The following is a 27,238-nucleotide window of genomic DNA, read 5'->3' on the forward strand; positions in this document are numbered from 1 at the left end:
ATCTTGCATTATAATTATTTAGATATTTACATCTCATTCCAGTCAAAATACATCTCCAAGTAATGCTCCTATTCAGGCGGTCCAGTGGCATAACACCATTTCAGATCAAGCGGTGGACCAGCTCATGGCCAGTGTACTCTCTCCTACAGCCATGTCATTCGAGGAGGCCCAGGGGGCAGTAATGTCATGGGGGGTGACGGCTGCTGAGTGTCTGATGACTGCAGTGCTACGTGGCAGGCGGGCGGGGAGGAACCTGGGGTGATCGCTGTACACGGTGACAGAGGAAGTTCGTTCGGGGTGTGGTACCCCAAAAGCAGAATCCCGATTAGTCAAGTCACAGCCCCTCTCCACGCTGAGAACAGTGGGCTGCTAAGAGCCCTGTGTCAGGACAGGCTGCACAGCAATGACATGCGACACGTACACAACCGTAGTGTGTGCGTTGGCATAACTTCACAACCTGGATTCAACATACAATAATTAAAAAGCTGACATTTGAAACACATAGTAAACAACAGTCAAATATATTTTTCATCAATCAGGTTTTAACATTCGTTTTCGATATATTTTATTCATTTATTCAGCCATAATGCATTATTCCTTGTGTAACCCATTTCACTGTTTTCATTAAGGCCGTTTTCAATAAAGCCCAACACAGATGTACATCAGAGTGCAGAATATCACCTGTATTACTTTCACTTTAATATCACAGGATAGTCATAGGAATGACTTTCACCTCTCTACCCTTCTCACACAGAAGTTCTGGGGATTTGAATATCAGTCTAGAACAGTCAAGGAAAATCCAGGAATAAAACCTTTCCACCTACTCTTTTACAAACAATTTCCAAGTTCTTCCATTCACATGATGTTTGTGAATCATCGTTTGGTTTGAATTTAGGGGCAGAGCAACATCCTGCATTTGGGGCAGAAACGTTTCCCGTCTTCTGAGTTAAGGCACCTCAAGCAGACAGAGCCTCTGAGCTGCTGTCTACAACAGGCAGTTGTTTCTAATACTCCTGCCAGAGGCCAACATCCAGTCTCAGGTCAGTGCCCAACAAGCTTGGCTGCTCTCAGACTGGGGCAGTGGGGAAGCTGAGGGCCGAGAGGAGGACTGGTGTTCTGGACTGAGACCTTGAAGGCTGTAGGTTTGAAACCCGGGAGAGGCCCTTCTGCTGTACCCCCGACTGATGGATATAAATGTGTCTTAGGATAAAAGTGTCTGCCAAATTACTGAACCAATAAAGCTGCCTAAACTCTTGGCGCAAGTCATTTCCTTTTCCAAAACCCTGAAATGTCTATAAGAAATGTATGTAAGAGAAAGTTCCCCTCCCACTCCCATTCAAATCAGAAATCTGAATACAGTACAAATCACATTCTGAATGGGACGACAAAACTCCTGCCAATAATCTGAAGTGAAAAGAACATACAGTACTAACCACTGTCTGCATTACATGGGCCTCTCGTTGTACCAACGGACACACTTGACTGCTTACTGCAGTAGTAGGCGAGAACTTGCAGAAGTCTACAGAGGAGAGAAGGCCAGTCTGTCCCCCTCGCTTGTCTGGAAGTTAAAAGCTAAATGAGGGTCCTACCCCTTTGTGTAAAGAAGTGCCTCCTGTTTTAGGTTTAAAATGTACAGCACATCCATATAGTTTTGTGTTTCACTTTGATTCAGAATAAATCCACAGGACTGACAAAACCCTTGAGGTCTTTGAATTCCTTGATCAGATTCCCTCGTCCTGTTTTTTTCACTTCAAGGTTCTGCTAATGCAGCCTGTCAGTGTGGGACACTGCACTTCTCTGGACTGATTCCTGGGCAGCAAAATGTTTGTTGTAACATTCAACAGTATTCAAAATGATGAATCCTCGGTGCATAGTACAATTTTAACATATCGTTTTTTGACATTGTCTTAAAATGGAATAAGAGAAGCTCCCTTTATTGGCCATATTCCATTTCTAGTGTTAGGAATTTGTCTTTTCACAGACCCCAGCTTGCTCTCCCTGAGACACAGACAGGGAGAGAAGCTGGGGGTCAGAGCGCAGGGTCAGCCATTTATACGGCGCCCCTGGAGCAGTTGGGGTGAAGGGCCTTGCTCAGGGGCCCAACGGAGTAGGATTCCTCTGCCGGCCGCAGGATACAAACCGGCAACCTTCCAGCCACAGGCACAGATCCTGAGCCACAGAGCCACCTGTGGTTAAGACTAACCCCATCCACCCATTTTCTAACCTCTTCATCCAAGTCAGGATCATCGGGGAGCCAGAACCTATCCCAGCAAGCCACAGGCACAAGGCATGAAGACCAAATTAAAATTAAATCAAAACAGTACATCCACAGCCCATTAGTTCTTAAATCAGTATATTTCTCTCGTCAAACAGTTCACACATTCATAATTTGTTGCTGTAATGTGATGTGCAAAACCTATTAGAATTATTCAGATTTAGATTTGATTCTAAAAAACGCTTTACCATTACGCTATTTCCTACGGAACACGCCTAAATTCATTCTACATTCTATCAAAAACCCAAAATACAAAACAGTCTTGGATCTAAAGAAAAGGTTTTAATTCGGACCATTTTCAACCTGAAACCTAACCAATCAATAAAACTGTTTGAAGGCCAATCTAAATCGATCGCGTTTAGCTGACTAGCACTAACACACACCATAACTTGCCCTTTCTTAGTGTAGAAATTGGAGCAGAACTGAGTAGAAGACAAAAGCTCTCTTGAGCTCAGCTCTTTGCTGTTTTTTAAAACGTGATGCTGAAATAAAAGTTTATTCACCAGGCTGATTTCCCTGAGCAAACATGTCGCTAACTTCTCGCACTTCAGTGAGCTGCTGCTTTACACGCTGGAGGTCTGATTTCACCACTGTCAAGTTAGAAAAGGTGTCTTTCAGCAGAGCGATTTCCCGCTCCTTCTCCAGTATGTCTGAGGCCAGCCTGCCGATCCTCAGGGTGAGGTCTGACACGCGGGGCTCCAGCAGAGAGAAGTCCTTCCTCATGGTAAACACTTTGGGTTTCAGGTCGCTTGCGAACGTCACGGTCTTCAGCAGCCTGGCACGCCCACTTTCCAGGTTTAAAAGCCTTTCTGAAAGCCTGGCGTCTTCCTCCTTCAGCTCTGCAAGCTTCCGCTTGAGAAGGTCCACTTTGTCCGAGTTCCTCTCGGAGGAGCTTTTCAGCTCGGACGTTCGGGCGATGCTGCCGACGAGGAGGTCCCCGATCTTCTGGACCATCTGCTTCTCGGCCTGCTTGACCTTTTCCCCCAGCTGCTGGGCGGACGATAACAAGGCCTCGACCTCCGACTCCAGCCCGGACATCCTCCTGAGGTCCGTCTTCACAGCAGACACCTTCACAGCCACGTCCTTCGTGATCGAGGCCGTCTTCTGCTCGATCTGCGCCACGGCCCGAGACAGCGCAGACAGGTTCTCCTCCGAGGCCTCTCTCTTCGCCGTGAGGCTCGCTGACCACTCTGTCAGCTGGGCGATGTCTTGCTTCAGTTTCTCCATGTCGGGCGGTTTGGCCTGGCCCTTCAGCTTGGTCAGAAGGTGCTGGGCACTTTCAAACTTCATCGAGAGGAGAGAAAAGAGAAGGCACTTTAAAGTAAAAAAACAAACGGAAAAAGAATATAAAGCACAGATAACCGTTCCATAATGCAATTTTAGAAAAGAAGACACTTCACTGATAAACCACACAAGACTAAAATAATCTTGAAACCTAACAGAACAGCTGCTGTCTTCCTGTAACCTGTTCTCCTCAGATCCCAGGAGCTGAGCAAGGCTGAGCTGATCAGTAGTAAGACAGACATCTGAGGAAAACCAGGATGCTGCTGTGAGTGGTGTTGGTGGACCAGTAGGAGGTGCTCTTCCATCTGACCTGAAATTCCAAATCGATGTCTCAGGTGACCTGGGACACTGTGCTGTAGGAGGTTACATCCTTCGTGCGAGACTTTAAACTGAGGTGAAACAGTTTCTCATTCCCCCTGACCTGCAGTGCAGTGCAGTGCTGTGTGTCTCCCAGGTGGAGCAGCACGTCAGTGGGGTCCTCTCCTGTTGTATTTTAAGTGTCTATGCGGAATCTTTTGGGAGAAATTAACTATACAAAATGCAAGGAATTATTACTAATTGAAAACACACAATGGATGAATTCTCTGTGCTGAAAAGAGAGAGACAAAATTAGGAAAAACATTTTATTTGAGCTTTACAGGATTTGATGTCATCACAGTATTCCTCAAGAATCTCACAAAGGGCTTAAGTTGAAATTCAGTGTACAGTCTGACTGGACAGCCAGCAGCTATTAAACACTTTTAAACTTTTGGCCCAGACATTCAATGTAACAATACAAGTCCCTCTTAAGATGACGACCTGAGAAATTACAACTGAGACTTGTACTCTAAATTAGTCTTAGAATAACATCTGATATCTATGCTGTGAGGCTTATTTTGACATAAATGCGATGGTCCTTTGGAATTGCAAGTGTTTTTCCAGCACCCCAGTCCTGAATGATTGTCTCCCTCCCTCTCCAACACTGAGAGACTGCAGTCTTGCTCAGCCTGTCTAACAGCTGGCCATGCAAATTCTATGTAATATTCATTCACCTTTAATTCACAGATCCAAAATGATTCTGACACAATTGCCGAACTTTTTGTGGACTTTAAATAAAGTTTTACAAACTGGTACATAGGCAAATATGTAAAAAAAAAAAGCTAATTGCAGTTTGTGAGCAATACATTCATACACCAGTGATATTTTCTTATTAGAAAGAAGACACTGCACAGCAAAATGACTGCTGCTCAGCTGTGATTGAGGCTACACTACGACAAGCACATATATTGCATATACAGTGCAACTCTGCTTATGGTGGTTGTGATAAATTGTGATAACCACAAAAAGCTCTTGTACTTGTCCTCCGGGTAACCAGTAGAAACCAGGTTGATCGTGCTTGTCCTTGGTCAGTTTTCCACGGCTCCTTCTCTGCTCTGCTCCTCTGAATGTGGTTCCCTCCTGGCCCTTTCGAACTCTCTCACCTTTTCCTTGATAACACCCAGCTCGTTTCTCAGTTTGAGAATGCTGTTGTCCACCTCCAGGGCATCCAGAGCGGTCTTGATTTCCAAGATCTCGGAGACGACCTTGAGCATGTTGTCCTCCATGTTGAAGACCTGGACAGTCAGGTCCTCCACCCTCTTTTCCAGGCCGGCCAGTTCAGAGGACACCCTGAGGATGGAGCGGACGGCGTCCTCCACCACGGGCAGCTGCTCCTCGCACTGCCGGGCGCGGGGCTGGTACTCGGCGATCTTGGCGCTCAGCTCGCGGCCCCTGCTGCCCAGGGCCTGGTGCTGCTCCTCCAGCCTCTCGATCTCCCTGCGGTTCCACCTCACCTGCTCCTCCACGCCCTCCACGTCCTCACTCTCCGTGCGCTCCAGCGCCCTGGCGTTCCGCTTGGTGCTGTCCTCCAGCTCCTCCAGCTTCTCCGAGATGGACCTCATTGTCTTTTCCGCTTTGTTTATCTTTGCGGTCACCTGGTTGTGTAGGGCCTTGGAGTCCGACTTCAGATTCCCGATGTCCTGGGTGATTCCCTCAAGGCTCCGCCTCCAGACGTCCGTCGCATTCTGGAAGCTCCTGTTGATGCTCTGCATGTTCTGCGACACGAACTGTTCGCCCCCCTGCACGGCAGCAATAACACTGCGCAGGCCTGAGACATCGTTATCCATCTTGGCCACCAAAGACATGGAGGAGAGCGCCCCCTGGAGGTCTTCTTCTGAGGCGTCCAGCTGCATCCACAACATAAAACAGGCGTTGTCTATTTTAATGCCATCATGTCCTTCGCGATTCATCATCATCCAGCACTGAGATGTCTTAACACACGTAAGGCTACATCAGATCACATGCAAAAGATCCAGCTTAGCGGTCGTCAGGGTTTCTGAGAAACAGAACCTATATTGTAGAATCAATCAGCTGTTAGTCAATTCAGAAACTTGAATGTCCGCCTCATGTTATGCATTTGGTTTTAAATAAAAAGGAATAAAATCACATACAGAGTCCTGGCTCAAAAACTGATTTAAATGTGTGGAGTTTCTCCAGTAACTAAACTAAAAAACACCTTGAAGCTAAACTCCCTCTCATGAAGTCCAAAGCTTTCTAGTGGGTCTGTTCTCGCACAGCGCAGCCTCTCCTCCAGCCTCCTGAAGTGTTAAACATGTTCAACACCTTCCACACCAAGCATGAAGGCGGCTGGGCTTCTGGAGCCAGCCTAATGGAGGAAGAAAATTACCTTTCTGGAGATTTCACTGATTTCGTTGCTCAGGCCCTCGATGTCTGCTGCCTTTTCATACAGCAGTCTGGACTTCTCCTCAATGTCTGCAAACCGAGCAGCCTGCAGAAGCACGACCCTGTGGAATGAACACAGGATTTGTGGTGAGAGGAGCAGCTACCCAGAGTGTATTCCAGAGAACAGCCCGAAGCCTTTCTCAGGAGCCGATTTCAGGAGCATGGGGCAAAAAGTGAAGTGAAAACTATTCCTAAATATTATATTTCAAATAAACTATTTCACTTTGCCAGTCAAAATTCAATCATAACAATAATCATCTTCTCACTCTTCTGGACACTCCACTCAAAGCTCTTTACAGGTAACGGGGACTCCCTTCCACCACCACCAGTGTGCAGCCCCACCTGGATGATGCTCCAGTACACTCCCCACACACCAGCTCTCAGTAGGGAGGAGGACACAGTAATGAAGCCAGTTCAGAGATGAGGATTATTAGGAGGCCATGACTGGCAAGGGCCAGGGGGGAAATCTGGCCAGGACACCAGGGTTACACCCCTACTCTTTTTGAGAAACGCCCTGGGATTTTTAATGACCACAGAGAGTCAGGACCTCGATTTATGTTTAATCCGAAGGACGGCGCCCTCTTGCAGTACAGTGTCCCCGTCACTAACCTGGGGCATTAGGACCCACATGGACCGCAGGGTGAGCGCCCCCTGCTGGCCCCACTAACACCTCTTCCAGCAGCAGCCTTAGTTTTTCCCAGGAGGTCTCCCATCCAGGTACTGACCAGGCTCACACCTGCACTAGTTGCAGAGTGATATGGGTGCTGGCCATATATAACATAATAATATAATTGATTAAATCGATTAGGGTTCTCCAGTTCCGGGACTGGAGACTCCCCAGTTTAATGTTGTTGCTAGCCTGCTCCTTGAGGATAATAATAGTAAGAGACGTCGGTTTAAAATCCCCCAGCCCTTCCCCTAATGGCCACCCAGGTTCCAGTCTAACAGCACGACAAACAAAGCCGGTGTGTGAAGCACCGCTGTGCCCTTGGTCGCGCACCTTGAGATGCAGTGTTACTGCCCCTGGATACGGCCGTACTACCTCATATTCAAGCGAGTTTTATACACAATGTACAACATTTCAACGCATCCTGCACTATCCTGGTAGCGCCTCCTCGAAACACAGTCTGGAGGGAAGGACGGCTCTAATGCCAACACGACACGACCCCTCTCTACCCTTAACAATCTCAGTCTCTCACACACAGTTTTAAGGGAACAGACTAAAAACTAGCACAGCTATTTCAGTATATCTTGTTACTCTTGGTCAGTCTTACATTTTAGCAGTTTCCCAGCTCAGATGGTCGCATAAAAAAATCACGCATTTGTAAAAGGGTAGATTTATAAATCGATTACAGTTATTTCCCTAATTAAATTGTAGTGGTACCTAGGCCGATACAGCTTGTGTGTGGCAAGAAGATAACAAATATACGGTCTTGTTTGTTTTTTTTTGTATCCATAATACCCCAGCTATGGAGAAGCTGTGTTTTCGTTCTGTCGTGAGAACTGCTTGTGCGCTTTTGATAACACTGTAACGATACAGTTGTCATCTCCCACTACAGAAAAGCACTTCGGTAAATAAGTTTCGGATCGAATCCGCTTGTTTGTTTCTTTGTTTTTCCTAAACGTTTTCGAGAAAGCAACCTTACCAAGTGAGCACCAGGCACACCGCCAGGGACAGCAGGCAGGTTATGGTCCTGATGTCCACAGCCGACGGAGGAGACGCCGCGCTCGTCTGGCTGTTTCGGTCCGGCTCATCAGCCCCTTTCCCCGGCTCGGCCTTCGGTTTTATCTCGGTCGTTTGCTCATGAGGTTTTCCTTGCGTCGTCTTCCTCCTTTGTTTCAGCTCATTACTAGGCATTTTGAGGTTTCCAAACCCCGTACCGTATTTCTCCTTCCTAAACTCTGGGCGGCGTTGGAAGACCAGTCCCTGCCTTGGCGCAAATCAGGGAAATAAACGAATCCGCCTGCCGAGGTTTCGGAAAACTTACTGACTTTTACAAACGCCAATTCATTTTTATAAAGTCTGGGCGCCAGAAGGTTTATATATATCTTTAATGTAAAACGAGATAAAATCTGAATAATCGGGTTTTTTTTTTGAACGAGTCTTTTTGTGAATCCCAAAATGGACGGTTCCTCTAGTTTGGAAACTTTGGGGGAAAGAGGAGTACGCTTTCCACACCACGTCAGTTAGAAAGGGCAGGCGGAGAGGCGCAGCTAGCGGATTGTGCGTTCGGGATAATAGTGAATCAATTTTTTTCCCCCCAATGTTCCAGTTGGAATATTATCATTAAAACGCTGAACGAAAAGCTACAAAGCTGACACTCTTCAAAATACCAACATGTCTAATGCTGGGAGGAAGTAAAATGCTCAGAAAGGGGCCTTTGAATTTTTTTGGTTATTGCCAACGTCATCAGTCTCGGCTTTCAAGCGGAGAGCCCCCGGGACGGTGCTGACGCAGCAGGCCGGCACACCGCCCCTGTTCTGTAGGACTGCTAGCAGCACCACTGGACACCTTCCGATGGCGGAGGTCACCATTAAAGACCCGACGGGTTTCATCCGAATGAAACGGGCACCCGGGGCCGCCAGGGACAAGGAGCTCAAGAGAAAATGAGCAATACCTGAAACTGGAATGGAAGGGCAGAGAATCTTCAGAGGGAGTAGGAGTCAATAAGGAAAAACGAGGAAAGAACAACATGCATGGGCTCAGAATTAAATGCTTGTAAAATCCATGCATTTTCTCACCCCTTTTTCCAGTACAGGCTTGGAGGGAGCCGGAGCCTGTGCCCTCAAACAACAGGCGCAAGGCAGGGTACGCCCCGGCTGTGCCGCCAGTCCAACACAGGGCACACGGAGACACTAGGGCCAGTTTTATCAGAAGCCAGTTAGCACACCAGTATGTCTTCGCTCTGTGGGAGGAAACCCGTGCAAACATAGCACATACAGACTCCACACAGACAGCACTTCCGGGACTCAAACCCAGAGCTGCGAGGCAGCGATGCCAACCACTGGGCCCCTGTGCTGCCCACACAAATTACATTACTGAAATATTATAATAAATAATAACCCTGACACTCAGATAGTGCTATTCTGGACTCCCCTTCACCACCACCAGTGTGCAGCCCCATCCGGATGATATGGCCAACAGTGACCCGGATCAACTAGATGGAAGTTTCATTTCGGCTGGGGAGTCTCTCCAGGTGTGAGGGCCCAGAGAAGGGACATGAGGGAGGGGGGGGGGTGATGAGATTGGGAGAATGAGCTGGGAGCAGGGAAGAGGGGTTAGGATGGGAAACGGGGTGCCAGGCTCCAAGGGGAAGTGGGGGGAGGCAGCCATCTGTCAGCCAATCGAAAGATGCAGAATTAAATGATTCCACCGCCGGTCTCCCAAGACTCAATCCCACCCCCCGGAGTCAGAGGAATAACCCAACACTTCCGGGCCGAAAGAGATCCGATCTGCGCATTCAGAGTTCTCACAGAGGCACCGCCAGCCCGGAGGACTTCATGGGAACGAACGGTACGACACTAACCCGACGACACGAGTGGAAAGTGCATTTGAATCCGAGAACAGGAGGCACGGCTGTACACAAAGGGTTGTGGGTGTCTGGAACAAGCGGCCTGGCGATACCCCGGCTTCTCCGCAGAAGCGACATCAATTAGCCACCAAGTGACCAAACAAGCTCAATAAACTGCATGAGCTGCTCTCGTTTCAAGAGCAGGTCTTGAAAACGACTGTTAAAACCTTTACAAACACCATCACTTGAACACAAAGAAAACACACTGGAGCTTTTTACAGATTTTTATTTTGAATCATATAAATTTCTTTCAGTATACATCATCTTCCTAGCTTAATTACAAGGTACAAATGAATAGCATCTTGTCTAGATCTTTTTACCTCTCCTAGCAGATTAAGGCACTTATCCTTGTATCAGTTTAGCCATTTCGCCAAAATGTGCAAAAACAACTTGTGTTCCTCTGTCTCCGTTCTCATGGGCTGCACATTAGGCTAGTGGTAGATACAGCTCAGAATACAACCTCATACACATCGTTTGCTCTTGGCAGTTTGTGAAACAAAAATGGGCTCCTTTTAGTATTTTTAGCCCAAAGTAATTAATTTAAATATATAATCTTTGTTATGGTTTCTGGCTGTTGGGGGCGGGGAGAAGCCTTTACACAAATCAAGGCCTTAATGTGTTGCCCCTTAGTGTACTTTTTCAAAATACAGAGGCACTGCAAACAGTACAAAATCGATTTCAAATCAGATGGTCTTTGTTTTTGAGCACATCTGTAAATTTCTTCAGGATGGATACTTTAGCCATACGGCTTTTTCAGAAACAAAGGATCAAGAGTTTAACATTTAATGAGAAATTTAAAATTACGCAGGAATGTCGGCTCTTTCAGGGAAAACCAAAGTGCACAGAGACAAATAAGAACTGCAACCACTTCAAATGACATTTAAATACAGTATGATTACAGCCAAACCTACAGTTCAGGAATAAAATCTTCTGACTTTTAAATCAAGAATTCAAAGAAAAAGAACTATGACAGTGAAGCACCAGCTGCTAAATAACAGGTTTAAAAAAAAAAATCAAATTAATTAACGTGCAGATCATTACTATGAAAGTTTGCTTTTTTGTTTCTAGAGTTGCGCAAATAGGACACTACTTCTACTACTACTGTCTGATCCACCCTATGGAAGCAGAGCCCAGTCTGAATACACACCGGACCTCAGAAACGGCAATTACTACAGGATCTGGTCTCTCCAACACCACCAGGTCCTTGTGCCCGGCTCTGGGTCAGAAATGCCCATTTCCTGGTGTGCCAGGGGCTGTCCCCTCGCACCAGTATCGCACAGGTGCAGCACGGCAGAGCCAGAGGCGCTCAGACACACTCCGGTGCTCTGAACAAGTGGGAACGACAAACCGGAGTATTTCATTTTCCTCACCTTTGGCATCAGTCTTATCCCTGTACGTTTTTTACACCCTAGGATATCTGTGAGCATTAACAAAGTGGCTTCTTCACCCCCCGGTTGGCATGACCTTGCCAGCAAATCCTTATATGGACCCTGACCCAGGAAACTAACCCCAGACCACATCCTATGCAAAAGATAGTCAATTGAATTTTTAACTCAAAGGACCTGCGTTAAGGTTCGAGCTGCAGGAATTCTAGCTTACTGTAAGTATAAGAAAAAGCTTGCAATCAAAAGCAATATTGTAAGTTGACTTGGAACCTAAAATCCACTGGATTGCATACAAAGAGTTGAATTCTGCTTAGAAAGAGTTAGGAAGTGGGAACCTCAATCTTATGACTTTACGGACCATGAGCTGGTGCTCATGACCAGCTGTAGTGTTTCTGTGAATGTGATCTTGTTAACACAAAAAAAAAGTGCTTCCCATCAGTCTTACCTAGTTAATATACCTTGTACAGTACATTACCTAGATATATATATGGTCCTTCAATGTTCATGTCCTATTTTTTTATGAATAATGAGGCGCATTAACAAATTACAATTTTTCTGATAGTCACAACAACATAAGTTCTTAAGTGCACTTTGATGATAACTTAAAACTACACATATCCTGGCTGGCAAGTCAGCCTGTTCATCTTTGAAAGGCACCAGAGACTTCTTTGAAGGTGCAGAGAAAACTTGCACCACCCTTTTTACTAATTCTACACAGAAGATTAAACCCTCTGCTGTCAAATATTAATGGTAAGGCCATCATAACAGATCCCAGATGTTTTAAAACTTTTTTTTTTAGCAATGGCTGAACCCAAACCTTACATGATAACCTTCTCGGTATATTTAAAGAAGCTGTTGACAGTTTCAGTATTCTAGGACTACAGTTTCAAATGTGTGAATACAAAGATTTCAATAACACCTTGTCCCCCTGTTTACACGAAAGACACACATGCACTCATCAAAAAAATAATTGCTGCTTCTCAGAATGCAGCTTCCTTCACAATTGGTATACGAGCACAGACTCCACTGTACACAGATGTAACGCTAGTGTGGCATCACACTGCTCGCTCCGCCGCCCCGTGCTGGAGCACCAGCAGACCGCAGTATCCAACACCCTGCAGCTCACGAGCTGTAGTGGTCCTGTAAGGGAGAACACAGGAGTGAAGATGCCGTACAGACGGAGCCAGGGCCACTGCACAAAGCTCAGGAGTCTCTGAGGCACAACGGGTTAGTGCGTTCTGCTGTTAACTGAGCCCACCTCGCCGGTTAAAAAGCACAGGAGTCTCTGAGGCCAAATTTTATGTTGAGGTGAGATTTATCAAATACATCGATGGCGACTGTCACCATTCCTCAATCTCCGCTCTTCGACAAACGAGCGGTACCTTCATTTAATAAAAAAGGCCATGCACTTATATGCACAAGCTATTAATTCACAGAGTTACAAAACTTGGCACGGTTGTTCCTCAGTGGCTGAAGACCTGCGGATTACGGCTGTTTTCGGGAATTTAAACGTTTATTCAATTCAATTCAATTTTTTTTATATAGCACCTTTCACAACAAGGTTGCCCCAAGGCGCTTAACAAAACAACTGACGATACCTTTCGTCAATACAGGACAGAAGACGTTTTTAGACTTGTGTAGAGCCAAGCGCCAGAAGCAACAGGAACACGCAGAGACAGGGCAGGAGGCACTGCAGGGACTGATCCCGCAGCCTGCTCATGCCATACAGACCTGAATGGAGGACATGACGCCGTTGGCAAGCACAGACAGCCGTCCCGCCACGGACTTCACACCCTGCTTGAGGTGAGACATGTCGGGGGCGCTGGGCAGGACATTCGTCAGGCTGTACGATCCTGCGAAACGGCACACAGCAGAAACTAGCACCACGTTCCACTCAACAGCGCATCGTCTTCCCCACACCAGATCAGAACTAGTTCTCCCCCCGCAATTATTTATTGGTGAAATAGTTTACAAGTGAAATACTCATAGAATGTTGAGCTTTTCTTCTTTCATATTTTGTTTTAGTTTACCATAGCCATTTAATAGAACTGTTTGCATTCTGCGATCAAAGATGTGGGGAGTTAAATGCGGAAATACATTAAGTCAAATCTAATGTTTTGAAATGAAATATTACTTCATTTCACAAAGCGGAATCGGGTCTTAACAGGGACATGGATTTCATCCAGGTTAACCAGTACAGCTAGTTCTTCGGAAAGCCGTTTGGGAACTGTTTCACTGAGGCTCTGGAAACAGCATCTGACCAACTCTTCATAGTTCAATGGCACTCGAAGTACAACAGAGCACGCAAGCTGTCAAAGTCGCGAATGGACACGGGTTCGAAAACCAGTGCGAAGCCAAACTGCTCAGACAGCCCTGCATCCACGAGCGTCTGGCTCCCTGCCCTTCGCCCCCCAGGCCCCTCCTCACCCGTCTGCTTCTTCTGCTCGTCAAACAGGTCCGCCGAGCTGATGGAGGAGCTGCCAGAGAAGTTCTCCAGCCGGCTGCGGGCTTCGTACTGGACACGGGACAAAGCACAGTTGGTACTCATGACACTCGCAGACAAAATATTACTGCTGGCATCTGGCAGGGGCAGTTCAACCACACACAGTAAAACACAGCGCTGAGAAAACGTCTGTGAACCCCATAGGTAGGTCTAATTTTAATATATTTTAGACCTCCAGTTGGGTCTTCATGAAAGTCGTTATCAAAATTGATCTTAAACACCACGACAAATTTGGATTATTCACCAAACCGATTCAACAGTAAACACTGTTGGGTGAATGAGTATGTGAGTCCTTAGATTCAGTGACAGGTGGAAAGTCCTTCAGCAGCAATGACTTCAGCCACATGTCTCCTGTTCCTCAGTCTCTCTCATCCGTTTCTATAAAGTTTGGCCTGTTCTTCCTTGCAGGACTACTTCATGTTGGTGGCAGCTGAATGTTTCCTTACATGAGCAGCTCCCCCCACAATATTTCAACATCCAGCTAAGAAAATGCAACATTTCTTCTCCTTCTGTTCTGTTGCAGATATGCTTGTATGTTAAGGATCACCGTCTTGCTTCGTGACCTTTTTTCTCCACTCATCTGTTTCAGCGCACGACTGGCTGGCCTGACGTTCTCCTCCAGTGCTGATACAACACTGATTTCATGGTGACCAGCCCATGACTCAGGACCAATGATGACAATGATGACAAGCCCTCTTGGCCCAAACCCTGATCCTCCCTCCTCCCTGCTTGACGCTCAGGATAATATTCTCCCTGTAGGAAGTGTTTGATTTTCACCACACAAAAACATCTCTCACTGTGGTCACAAAGTTCAGCTTTCAACTCTTCTGTCTAGAGAACCTTCTTCCAGCAGTCCTGTGGATGATCCAGGTGCTCTTTGGCAAACATGAGACAAGTAGCAATGTTCCTTTCAGAGAGCAACAGATTCTTCCGGCCCATCTTTCTCATGAAAACCGGTCCCATCAGTCTCTTCCTGAAGGTTGAAGCCCGAATATGGACATTAGCAGCAGTGACAGAGGCCTGCAGATCCTTAGATGTTGCTCTGGGGTTCTCGATGACTTTCTGGATGATTTTCCAGGATGGTACAGGCAGGAAGGCCAGTCCTGGGGAGAGTCACTCTGGCCTTGAATATTGTCCATTGATTGACAGTGGATGCAAGGAGCTGTTAATGTCTAGAAGTGGTTTTGTAACCATCAAATGATAAGCAGCGACTACTTCTGTGGAGGTCCTCTGAAATTGCTTTCAATCAAGGCATGTTTCCACTCCCCTGTACAAGTCCAAGACACAATGTTTCGGATCATTATCTCGGTCAGGGATGCCCAAATGCAGTCCTGGTCTATTTGTTACCCACTTATCTAGCCACCCATTTCTAATGACCCCCTTAATTTTATCAAGCAAATTAGGGGCTTACTTATTATTTCACATAGAATTTTAATCATTCCTTTTTTCTACTTCTTGCATCACAAAAACATGGACGTGGCGCTTATGAGACAGGCAGCAGCGTTTAAGGTGTATAAGAAACCCTTGTTTAACTGAAACAGCGATGTTCAGGCTGAGAAACGAATTCCTGTTAGTACACCGGAGGTTCACAAACCTTTTCTCATTGGTGTATTTGAACATTGCGAGCTGTGCTCTGACCAGCTGGGGGGAGTGTGGGTGACAGTGAGGCCACAGTGCAGTTTGCTCCTGAAATAACCACCAGCAGTCGTGCAGCAGGTCCTCCAGAACGGTAAGAGGCCAAAGAACAGGGACATCGCTCTCTCGAGAATCACGCGACGGAGCAGGAGCGCCACTGGAAGGAGAAGCGCTCCGATCTCCGGGGATAAAAGGAAACGAGGGACACCTGCCTCACTGTTGTCTTGCTTCCCGAAGTACATGTCAGAGGAAATGGCTTTGGCATCGCCAAACTTCTTCTGAGCCTCGTCCGTGTGGGCGCCGTGCTCGTACTCGGGTTTCCTTCGATTAGTGGGCCTACAGGAAGCAGACGCCTTTACAGATTAACAGAACAACAACATGCGTGCATACGAGTACCGTCGCACGCGGGGGGCAGCCAAGGAGAGCCCCCCCATTACCAAAGGAGGGTTACAGTGAGCATGACCTTCAGGTTTTACACAGCTGTCTTGTCCAGGCAGTGGACAGGGCCCAATAGGGTATCAACTGTTAACTTCGTTCAGTCAGCCTCTGGGAACATCAACACTGAACGAGCGGCTCGCTCCGAGGGCACCCAGCCACCTCCAAGGACGGGAGTACAGGACACAATACGCCCCCAGTCAGGAAAAACCGGACATGGAAACAGGGATGAGATGGAAGTGTTTCAGACACTGCAATCATCTCATATGAGAGGGGACAGACATCTCAGACTAGAGAGATGTCAAGACCATGAAAGAGCAAGACACCTCCTTCTACAGACTAAGAAACAAGGACCTATCCAGGCAATCCGAGCACTGGCAGAATACAGTACTCATCAGAGAGGGACTTTCAGTCATACATTATTGGAAATACTGATTTCCTAACTGTGGTATCCACTGGCTAAGGGACATTTAACCTTGTTCAGTGATGCGATGCTTGAAACGGGGAAATACGCCTGTACCTGTCATTGGACGCTGGCTTCTTTGACGTCAGGAGGATGTCTTGCTCCAGCTTTCTGCTCTCCTTCTTCCACAGCGAGTCACTGCTGTCCTCCCACTGAGAGAAGAACCTGCTGGACGTCTCTGCGGGCTCGTCCGTGTATCTCGAGGGCACTCTGAAGACACCGGTGCACAGAGGTCAGGACAAAGAATATTTTTCTGCCGACACCGTTGCATGAGAAACGTACCTATCAAAAACTGCAGGCGGGCACCGGCCGTTTTACTAATAGCACTTTAAGAATTGCGGAAGGAGACTGCAGCGTGGCTCAATACCACAGACCAGGTCAAAGGATTTTAAGGGCCAACTTCCACAAGAACAGTGACAGACAAGACAAGAGGAGGCCAATTGGCACATCTAGACATCTATTCTTTAGTGCAAGGAAGAGCCTTCTGTTCTCCTTTTTAATGTCCTTCCAGATGAAAGGGACCCTCCATACAGCTGTGGCCAGGAGCTCTGCACCAGCCCAGCTCCTTCTGTAGTGCAGGCACTGGCGCAGACCCAAACACCTACACAGTCAAGTCTCAGTGCAACTGGGTGCCGCCTTCTTTCTAAGACTGACTTAAATCACCTTGAACCCTGGCAATCCGACACATACATTTCAAACTATTTCTGTGTTTGACCATCACAGCATTCCTTGTACCAGCTCGCAAGTTCACAGACAGACTCGTGCAGCCGAGTGGAAAACCAACTCAAACCGACTGTAAAGGCGTTTAGAAGCCGGTGCTTCTCAAGCAGTCGAGAGGCGAACCCCGGGCCCCGCAGCGACGAGCCCCTGCTCCCTACCTGGTCCTCGAGGAGAACAGGGAGCCCTCCTCCTCGTCCTCGTCCTCCACGTACGCCCTGCGCGCGGGCCGGGGCCCGCCCGGAGCCTCCTGCCGGATGGTGTGCATGTCCGCCAGCACCGAGTGGGACACGCCGCTGCAAGAGAGCAGGCTCGTCACCCCCCTGCCCGCCAGCCCACCCACCCACCCACCCACCGGGGCGAGGCGCACAGCAGGGGCAGGTCACAGGGGTTTCAACAGGAACCAAAGAGGACACCGCGTACCTTCCAGTCAGTCCAGCCCACTGAGTGTTTGCGAGATATCGGGTCTCAGACATACAGCCTGGAGCCTGGGGGCAGGTAACAGGGGGGAAGTGTGAACACATCCACATATAGCCAGCAGCCATGTCATCCCGCAACTCACCACTGGCAGCCCACTAAAGCTGGAGGGGAGACCACCTGAGAAAAACTAAGGCTGCTGATGGAAGTGGTGTTAGTGGGGCCAGCAGGGGGCACTCACCTTGCGGTCTGTGTGGGTCCTAATGCCCCAGTATAGTGACGGGGACTATACTGATGAGACGTAAAACTGAGATCCTTACTCTCTGTGTTCATTAAAAATCCCAGAATTTTTTTCGAAAAGAGTAGGGGTGTTACCCCAGCGTCCTGGCCAAATTTCCCCCCTGGCCTTTACCAGTCATGGCCTCCTAATAATCCCCATCTCTGAACTGGCTTCATCACTCTGCTCTCCTCCCCACTGAGAGCTGGTGTGTGGGGAGTGTACTGGTGCACTCTGCTCTCCTCCCCACTGAGAGCTGGTGTGTGGGGAGTGTACTGGTGCACTCTGCTCTCCTCCCCACTGAGAGCTGGTGTGTGGGGAGCGTACTGGTGCACTCTGCTCTCCTCCCCACTGAGAGCTGGTGTGTGGGGAGTGTACTGGTGCACTCTGCTCTCCTCCCCACTGAGAGCTGGTGTGTGGGGAGTGTACTGGTGCACTCTGCTCTCCTCCCCACTGAGAGCTGGTGTGTGGGGAGCGTACTGGTGCACTCTGCTCTCCTCCCCACTGAGAGCTGGTGTGTGGGGAGCGTACTGGTGCACTCTGCTCTCCTCCCCACTGAGAGCTGGTGTGTGGGGAGCGTACTGGTGCACTCTGCTCTCCTCCCCACTGAGAGCTGGTGTGTGGGGAGAGTACTGGTGCATCATCCAGGTGGGGCTGAACACTGGTGGTGGTGGAGGGGATCCCCATGACCTTTGAGTGGAGTGTCCAGAAAAGTGCGACGTAAGCGTAAGGAATTATTATTAACACTGAACACCTCCAGCTCCCCATGAGCTCACCTCCTGCTGCCCAGGCCCATGCCCAGCCTCTCCGCTTGCTCCTTCTTCTTGCCCCCCAGGCTCTTGAGCATCTCCTGCTCCTTCTTGGTCTGGACCTGCAGATCCTTGTAGGCCAGCCTCATGGACGACACTCTAGAGACGCAACACAAACAAACGCTTTACAATGCCGAAAAAGCACGTGTGAAACAAAACTGAAGAGAACTGCAAGGCCAAGCGGGAGTCTCGCAAGGGAGGGGAGAGAGGTCAGCTCCAGTCCTCCCTCAGCCTGGTTCTCGCAGTCAGTTCACTGCTTCTCAATCATTAGGGTTTCATAATGTCAGACAACTGAGCTGGTGCAAAGGTAATGCGACAACAGACATCAGAGACATGAACGTTAGAAGCCAGCCAGCGCGGCCTGGAGGAAAAGCCGGCCTGTCTGTCTGTCCTTCCGTCCGTCCGTCGCGGCTCCACTCACATGGGCTCGTCCTGCTCGGCGGCCTTCTTCACCCCCACGTCCTCCTGCTCTCGGATCTTGTCCACCGCCTGGGCCCGCCGCTCGCTCTCGGTGAAGCTCTGCACGCTCACTTTCTGCGCCCCCAGCCCGCCCTTCCTGGAGCCGAGCTAGGAAAGCAAACAGAGCCCCCCGAAACCAGCTGAGCACCGCCAGACGCACGCCGGAGCGGCCGTCTGGAGCCGTGCGGCACAAACCCTGAACCACGGAGCCCGACCTGCAGCTGCACTGCCGACTCCTCGTAAGGGAAAGCACACGATCTCATTCATCTCATCGTTCCCCTTTCCCGTGTCTCTTAAATACACGCGCTCAGTTCCCGTGGGTCACGTGACGCAGTGTGGCACACATACCGTTTTCTTGGAGGGGGCGGCCTTCTTCTTGAGGAGCGAGGAGCTCTCTGCAGGGGGGGGAGAGAGAGCGTCAGTCCGGGGCACACGGGGACACAGGGAGAGCCGCACACACAGCGGGGAGATGCAAATAGCTCTGAAGAGCTGCCAAAAAAGCAAGCCTTTGCCTCTTCTCATTTTTCCTTAAATCGGCTCACTAGGCGGGATGCACACAGACTCTTCTACTCCCTAATGCACCTCCAACGGGACCTGCACTGCGTCCCGCCCTCTGTCGGAGCCTGGCTCCACACAGGCCCCTCGTGCCATCATCTGTTGGAAGCAGGCACATTTTACAGTGCTGCGTTTTGCTGTGGGACAGCAGCCCCCATCCCTACCAAATCTCACAGGTAACCTCACAGCCCAGGAGCCTGACCTGCCTTTTCCTGGTCTTCGAGGGAACGGTTCTCCTAGCTCCCTCCGAATGTGAACACTTACTCTAGGTCACAATGTGCGTTCTACTGAGATAGCTTGCACTTCTCAGTTCCTTGAAAATGTTTTTTTTTTTTGCATACTCTAACTGAAAAGGCAAGAACTATAAAACTGACAAACATAAGCAAAAATTATCCTTTATTTAAAAAAAAAAACGGTGCCTTGTGCGTTAGTCAATGCAAAATAACTGAGGTAGGCAAAGCGCTCGCCCCAGGGCAGGGCCATCCACTCAGGGGGACAAGCAGCAGAGGTTAGTTCCACACCAGTGCAGCACACCTGCAGCCCCGGAGAGCTCAGCCCTTCGGCGGCAGCTGAACCGGACAGGCCAGGCCTCAGCTGTCAACCCAGCTGGACTCTGACCCTCCAGGACTGGAGGTGGGAGCTGTGTTTTACAAGAACTACCAGTCTACCTTTGCTATGCGCGAGTCCTGTGGATGTTGGGTCAGCTAAAATGAGGAAAGATAAGTCTCAGTCAGACAAATAAGCACTAGACTGGTATTAGTTCAACTTTCAGGACAGAATATGGCAGATTTGTCTTTTCAGCCGCACATGAACCCATGTTATTTAGACATCAAACTCACACACACTATCGCACTACACACAGGCAAACTGCACACAACAATGGACTAAAGACGTTAGTAAGCAAGGACAACAGGAGTGCTTATTCTGTCTTAGGTTACCTAATGCAGCCTTGGGAGACATGCTGAGCAGATCCACGCTAGGGCCCTGCTCCGGCTCGCCTGCAAAACATTTCAGCAGGCTCAAGTCAGAAATATTCCCAGCGCCGCCAGGAAACACCCCAAACTATCCCGAAGCGCCTCTGAGCCACAGCGCTGGGGGAGCAGCGTGCAGGACCTCCTTCCCCCTTGCGGCCGAGCGCAGCTCTTGTCTTCACCACCTCCAAAAGGGATCACAGGTTTAACACAGCAGCATTTTCAGCCTTAATGAACAATGACCACAAGAGCTCTAACAGGGGGGCGATCACTCCTATGGCCAGCTGATAGGCTGTGCCTGACAGCTTGCAGGGCCGCAAATCTCCCAGGACCCGGTGCCTGCGTGCAGGCCCTAAGCAGAAGGCGGCCGAGGAGCTCACCCTCTGCTGCACCCCGGACGGCCAGGGAGAGGTCCTCTTCTAACGCGGGATCTGTTTGCTCCAGTCTGTCATCTGTCGTGATCTATACGTATGGGAGGGGGGGGAAAAAAAACCTTAGTGGGGAAAGCAGCTCGAGTCAGACGTCATTAAATCATGAACCGCACCCGCTGAATGAGAACTGCCAGCCGAGGGCTGGGGAGAGCCCCTTACCTGCGTGTGCACTGCGAAGAAGTCTTCCTGCTTGCTGTGCGGGGACGTAGGGGACAGGGGCACGTGATCCCCGCAGTCCAGCCACAGCTGCAAAGGAACAGACACGTCAGCCCGCGTCCCTGGCCAGGCTGCGGCTCACGGGACGCCCGAGGAACGGGACCCGAGATCAACCCCCGCCCCGGGGATGGAGGCGATCGGCCCAACGGGACCGTCACGACTGCGAGGATCTGCGCAGAGACTGACGCAGCCGGAGCAGCCCCAGTCAGGGCTGCCGCCCCGGCCCGGAGCACACGCCTACCTGAGTGCCATGCTGCCGGGTCGCCTGGGAGGCCAGCGTCCTGATCTTCTCCCGGTACAGCTGGGCGCCGCGGCTGTTGTACTTGGCGTTGGCGGCGCTGGCCGTGCAGCCGTGCTGGTGGAAAAAAGCCGTCTAGCGGGGAAGAAAGCAGAAACAAATAAGCGAAATGGACCCTAGCCCCCTCTCACATGCTGAAAACACAAAGTGCAGGAGGGGACAGGAACTAACGAGTCTTCTTCCACTGTCGCAGCACAGAGCACATTACTGTCTTCCTGTCTCGACCTCAGTCCAGCAGGAGACTGCAGACCAGAATTGCTCTGTGACTTGGAGCACACACATCTGGACTCAGCCGTTATAGCCAGAGGGCAAGAGGACACACATTTGCTGTACGACCCTCTGCCAGGTGGTCACTCGCTGGCAGGCCACGGCAGCTCAGCAGGTGTGAGCCTGGCCAGTACCTGAGGGGAGACTGGGGGGTTGCTGGGCTGCTGCTGGAAGAGGTGTTAGCGGGGCCAGTATTTTACTCATTAGTTGGGTTCAAATACTCACCGCATTGGCATTCCCGCCAACCTGCATGCACCGCAGCTGGAACCAGGACCAGTTGGAATCGAGCTCCGTGGACCTGAAAGACAGCACCGCAGCGTTCAAAAACCAGGCTTTTAAAGGGGAATGATTCCGGCTTACAGCTGGAATCTTGCAGATACAGCATCTCGGTTTTATGACACCCTATCTAGACGGCCCTCCTTCAGGGCTTGTTAAATAGATAAAACAATGCGAAGCTCACCAGTAAGAATGGACCCCAGAGAGCCAGGCACCCTAACAAACACAGAGCCTTCTTCAACTGCCCTCGTGGAGGTGAATAAAGTATTCTGAACTTCACTGAATTCTTACACCACCACCAGTTCGTATGGCTGAATAACTTTAGACCCCCAAAAGGTCACTTCATTTTCAATCCATCGTCCTTTTAATAGTTTGGGAGTAAAAAAAAAACTCAAATTGGCTAAACAGAAAGCCTGCAACGACGCTTCTAAATGCAAATGGAGGCTCTATCTCTGACCCTTCAAACCCGTGTGCAAACACGCACCAGCGCAGAGGCCCCACCTGATGAAGGACAGGTGCACCCCCAGCGAGCGGTGCGTCCCGGAGCAGTCGATGCACAGGAAGACCCCGTGCGTGATGCTGGCCCAGCTGGGGTTCTTGGCTCCGCAGTCGAAGCATGACTGGCAGGAAGAGAAGGCACACGGTTATCTGGGGCGCACGGACCTCGTGAGCCGGCTGCTGGCCTTGCAGAAAATCCCCCCGCTCTCTCTCTCTCTCCCGGACCAGAATCAGCCACCACTGGCTCCAGCGGACCAACCACGTCACAGCACAATGACAGACCGCAGTCTCGCGAGCGAGGCAGGTCGAGGCGCAAAGCGTCTACATCCTCCACCAGGGCGGATAAAGAGCCTGGTCTGTGCGGGACAGAGCACAGGAGAGCCCCTGGGCCTGCACACCAGCACTCAGGGGCGTCAGGCAGCAGCCAGAACAGGTTTTGGAGACGTGGCAAGTGCGAGAGAGAGGTGAACAGCATTCTCTTTTTGTAATATGGGAAACACGGACAGAAACTCACTAGGAAGTTCAAGAGTCGGGCACTGTGAAAAAAGGCAGGAAGTCAGCCTGCAAACATGACTTTGTATTTTAACCTGTACAGCAGCAAGTGTGACAATTAAAAAAAACAAAAATCTCAACTTGGTCAGCGAGAGCAAGGTCACGCTGTCTGTATGAAGCGCATGACAAGTATGTGCACTGTCCCAAAGTTATTTAGAAGCCTTTTTTTCCGTAATGCTTTTAAAGAGTGTTCCATCTCCATCAGTCACACCAGGTGAGGTTGGCACTGGTCATGCTTTTCAGTAGAAGACATCCACAATGACTCTAACATGGCTGCCAGAATTTAACCAAGATAAACCAAGATAACGGCTAACAAAATGTCACTTCCTCTTACTACGTTCAGAATTTTTTTTGCATCTTGAAGCATTTGTATTTGGCTGGATTGATAGTGAGGCACTGGGAAATTCTGCAGTCGGCTTTCTGCGTCTGCAGAACATCAGCTATAAAGGTGCCAGCAGAAATGTGCCAGGAAGCTTATTAAAATGGCCCAAGAAGGAGAGAGGTCACCTTCAGCCTCTGTTCTGAGCTCCGGCTTCTACATTCTAGTTAATAAAATTAAAACTATGGTAACTCTTCAACAACGGAGACAATTTACTCTTAAAATATTTTTTATTTTAGGGTGGTGCATCCTTAACCAGTATTACTGTGCTTCTCGTTACCATAGTTTTAATTTTATTGTGAAACTCAGAATTAGACCTGTGGTTTCCTGTTGCATCCACACCCAATGGAGCGCGTGGATAGGTCAGTCACTCCGAACAAGGTCTGTCTGGACATGAAGAATAAGGGTCATGCTAAGCAAAGCTTAATAACACCATACTCAGCAGCAAGAATTCTCCATAGCATGTTAATATTCTCTCACCTAAACAACGTTCTAGTCGGTCACAGTGCTACCAGATCTCTGGAGCTGGGCCAGGCTGGGCCTGCTCAGTCCTGGGGTGGGAGATGTCTAAGGAACACTAGGTTGTTGCTGTAACTGGTGCTGGTGGACCAGTAAGTAGTGCTCTTATCTCTGGGCCAGATTTACAGACCAGAGCACCACTATTGGAACCAGGCACACTGCTATAAAACAGGGGTCATCAATTCTGGTCCTGGAGACCCAGAAGGTATCTGTTCAACGCAAGATCCCACTTACAAAAACCGAACTCTTCACTGACTTCACAAAAGGCTTAATTGGAAATACACAGCTTTTAACATGACGGAGGCTGCCTGTTATCTACTATATTTCACAAGCAAAAGAAAATGCCAAACAATAAAGCCTGCCAGTATTCCAATCAAGCGACCCCTTAGTTCAGTTAAGGCTGCCTGGAGGTCATGCTGGCCAGCTGGAATGAAGACCAGCAGGTGCAGGCCCAGATACCGTCCTTCAGATGAGTCTAAACCGAAGCCCACCCTGCTGTCCTGGATTAATTACACACTGGGCTTGACCATCCTGGACCCTTTGATGAAAAGTCGCTATAAAGATAGCGGGCATGTTCTATATACGAGCGAACCAGATTAACGAGAGGCGCGAGGTTTATAAGGCGACACAGAGCACCGAGCAACAGTTTTTGTTTCAAAACAAATGAGCAACCCCCCTATCTGTTCAGGATAACGTGACAACGACGTGGTGCCTCCGTATCCAGCGTGTCCGTGTCCAGTCTAAAGGGCGCCTGGGGCCCGCCTCACGGCAGCGGTCCGGTTTCAGCTCTCCGTCCACAGCCAGGGGCGACTAAACCGATCTGATCCCGCTCTCCGCCCGCTGCCCCCCTGTCTGTGGAACTGCGCCATCGTGCGACCCCCACGTCCACGCCGCTCCGGATTCGCTCCGGGTCCCGGGACCTGCTGGCCCACTCGGGTCAGGCGCTGGCCGAACCCAGCTGCTGGGCAGCTCCGGGGCGATGCGCAGCCACCTGTGCGTCCACGTCGCGCAAGGACACCTGGTTCACCACCCCCACCACCACGGGCACGGAACTCGCGTGGGGTCCGGCCCGCTGACGGCACCACCCCCACCCGGGGGCCGAACCCCGGCCGGGCCCGTTTCCAGGTCCAGACCAGCGGCCGCTTCGGCACATTCACAAAAGCCACCGGCGTGCTGCGAGCACGTCCTCCGGCTGTCCTGGACCCCCGCGGTCGGTCGCAGAGCTACCCAAACACTGGCTCCTAACTGCGACGTGTCAAACCCACTGGGCTCCTGCGCAGACTTCCTGCTCTGTAACCCCTCCGTGAACTAACAGCTTTCTTCGAGAAAAAAAGAGTAATACGCGAGCAATCGCCGGACCCACCTCCCCTGAGCTGTTACCTTGTTCGTGGGGACGGAGCGAAGCCTCTTGAAGATCGTGGAAATCTCCTGCTTGCTCGGGTCAGACATCTTCCTACCTGTGGCCGACACTGGAAAGTCTCCACCAGCTCAGCTGGCAAACAACGGCAGCGCCACATCAACCCTCCACGTCACAGCAGGGGGGCAGCCTCCTCCGCCCCCCATTGGCCGAGCCGGCCGTGACGGCGCACACGGGCGGTTCTGGGAGTTGGAGTTCGTACAACGGGAGGGAACTACAAAGAGTCTTGATCACAGGAGCTTATTCTGCTGTTTCTTGGAAGAAGCAAGGGAATCAATTTTGACAATATGTCTGGACCACAACAAACCCTTTTGTGTAATTTGAGTAACAAGAACAGCCTGAGCTTTAAATGTACTTTCACACAGTTTCAAAACTTTCATACTGTAGGTGAAATAATAATAATAATAATAATTGCTTACACTTATATAGCGCTTTTCTGGACACTCCACTCAAAGCGCTTTACAGGTAATGGGGACTCCCCTCCACCACCACCAATGTGCAGTATCCACCTAAATTGCTGAATAATTAAAATTATTTTAATTACCAAGAAAATAATTTAATTCTTGGTACTTGGTAAAAGCACATCTAGCAGTTAAAGCTGTGTTGGTTTTTTGGAGAAGACTTTGCACAGTGACTTTGCACACTGGGTTTGTACACTGTAAGATTTTACTCGTTCTCCTTTCCAAACTTGCTCAGTCTCTGTCCAATTGGTTGCAGATGATTATTTTTTGTACTAGGCATGGTGACATTTTATTGAACAGGTATCCATCAATCGCCAGCAGCCATATCAGCCTGCAGCTCACCACTGGCAGCCCACTGAAGCCCAGCAGGTGCGAGTCTGGTCAGTACGTCTGTTAACCATAACATAATAAGATGGTACCATTTATTTTTAACAAATCGTACGCAGTATGTCAGGGTCAACAAAACTGTTTCCGAGTCACGATCTATGAGCACAGGTGCCCCTCAGGGCTGTGTGACCTCTCCAGTTCTGTTCACACTTTATACAAATGATTGTACAAGCAGTAGTCAAAGCAGCTTCATTTTCAAATTTTCAGATGATACAGCTGTTCCGGGCTTAATGTATAGAGGTAGCAGCTCATCTGTATTCATGTCAGAAATCCAAAGGCTTGTGCAATGGTGTGACAACAATAGCCTCATTCTGAATGTTAAAAAAACAAAAGAAATAGTTTTTGATCCCGGAGCAGTTGGTGATCACTTACAGGTAGTAATCCACAATGAACTTATCACTCAGGTAGATCCATATAAGTACTCAGGAGTACACATAGACAGTAACCCGTGCTGGATTACTCATGTTGAGGGTGTTTGCTCCAAAGATCAGCAGCGCTTATATTTCCTGCGAAGACTAAGAGTGTTTGGGGTTTGACAGGAAGTAATACTACTCTTCTACCGTGCTGTAATCGAGAGCGTTATCAGATATTGTATTACAGTGTGGTTTAGTAATCTATCAGTTCATTTAAAATCGCAAATTACCCGCCTCTTCCAGACAGCTTTGAAAGTCATGGGAGTGAAACAGCACCCCTCCCTGCAGACAATCTTTGTAAAATCCCTAATCAAACAGGCAGGAAAAAGTATATCAGATCCTTCCCACATCATCAGCCCTGAAAATCAACTCCTTCCTTCTGGCAAACGTTTTAGGGTTCCCAAATGTAAGTTAAACAGATACAAACATTCCTTTGTTCCACTATCCATTAAAGCTGTCAACGCAGATGTCAAGGATAAACACAATTTTGACTCTTACAGCCCACTTGAGTGCCATATGTTTTGTGATGTGTTATAAATGTTACATGTTGCTATGTGTTATACTGTACATGTGCAATAGAGTGATGTGCAATGTGTTTCTTATTTTT

The 27,238-nt window shown here is 49.2% G+C and overlaps 2 protein-coding genes across 4 annotated transcripts; both read right to left on the reverse strand.

The window, feature by feature from the left end:
* Positions 1-540: 540 nt before the first annotated feature.
* Positions 541-8,778, reverse strand: ikbip (IKBKB interacting protein). 2 transcript variants are annotated; one of them, XM_015351839.2, is made up of 3 exons: positions 7,966-8,778; positions 6,264-6,381; positions 541-3,559 (listed from the first exon to the last, which is right to left on the reverse strand). In XM_015351839.2, exons 1-3 carry the CDS (start codon positions 8,175-8,177, stop codon positions 2,771-2,773), a joined length of 1,119 nt encoding a protein of 372 aa, XP_015207325.2. In that variant the 5' UTR covers positions 8,178-8,778; the 3' UTR covers positions 541-2,770. The 2 variants fall into 2 exon arrangements, with proteins under 2 accessions (XP_015207325.2, XP_015207324.2); XM_015351838.2 differs by lacking the exon at positions 541-3,559 and adding an exon at positions 4,169-5,763 and having other exon boundaries at positions 7,966-8,762.
* A 1,323-nt stretch (positions 8,779-10,101) lies between these two features.
* On the reverse strand, positions 10,102-25,490 carry arfgap3 (ADP-ribosylation factor GTPase activating protein 3). Of its 2 annotated transcripts, XM_069192840.1 has the most exons (17): positions 25,334-25,490; positions 22,507-22,625; positions 21,955-22,027; positions 21,406-21,537; positions 21,108-21,194; positions 20,898-20,979; positions 20,485-20,544; positions 20,215-20,250; positions 19,340-19,386; positions 18,954-19,099; positions 18,500-18,631; positions 17,191-17,325; positions 16,370-16,522; positions 15,627-15,750; positions 13,704-13,791; positions 13,008-13,129; positions 10,102-12,416 (listed from the first exon to the last, which is right to left on the reverse strand). In XM_069192840.1, the coding sequence occupies exons 1-17, from the start codon at positions 25,400-25,402 to the stop codon at positions 12,399-12,401; spliced, it is 1,623 nt and encodes a 540-aa protein (XP_069048941.1). In that variant the 5' UTR covers positions 25,403-25,490; the 3' UTR covers positions 10,102-12,398. The 2 variants fall into 2 exon arrangements, with proteins under 2 accessions (XP_069048941.1, XP_069048942.1); XM_069192841.1 differs by lacking the exon at positions 20,215-20,250.
* Positions 25,491-27,238: the final 1,748 nt, after the last annotated feature.

The sequence above is a fragment of the Lepisosteus oculatus genome, chromosome 7, assembly GCF_040954835.1.
Source record: "Lepisosteus oculatus isolate fLepOcu1 chromosome 7, fLepOcu1.hap2, whole genome shotgun sequence".
Taxonomy (NCBI): Eukaryota; Metazoa; Chordata; class Actinopteri; order Semionotiformes; family Lepisosteidae; genus Lepisosteus; species Lepisosteus oculatus.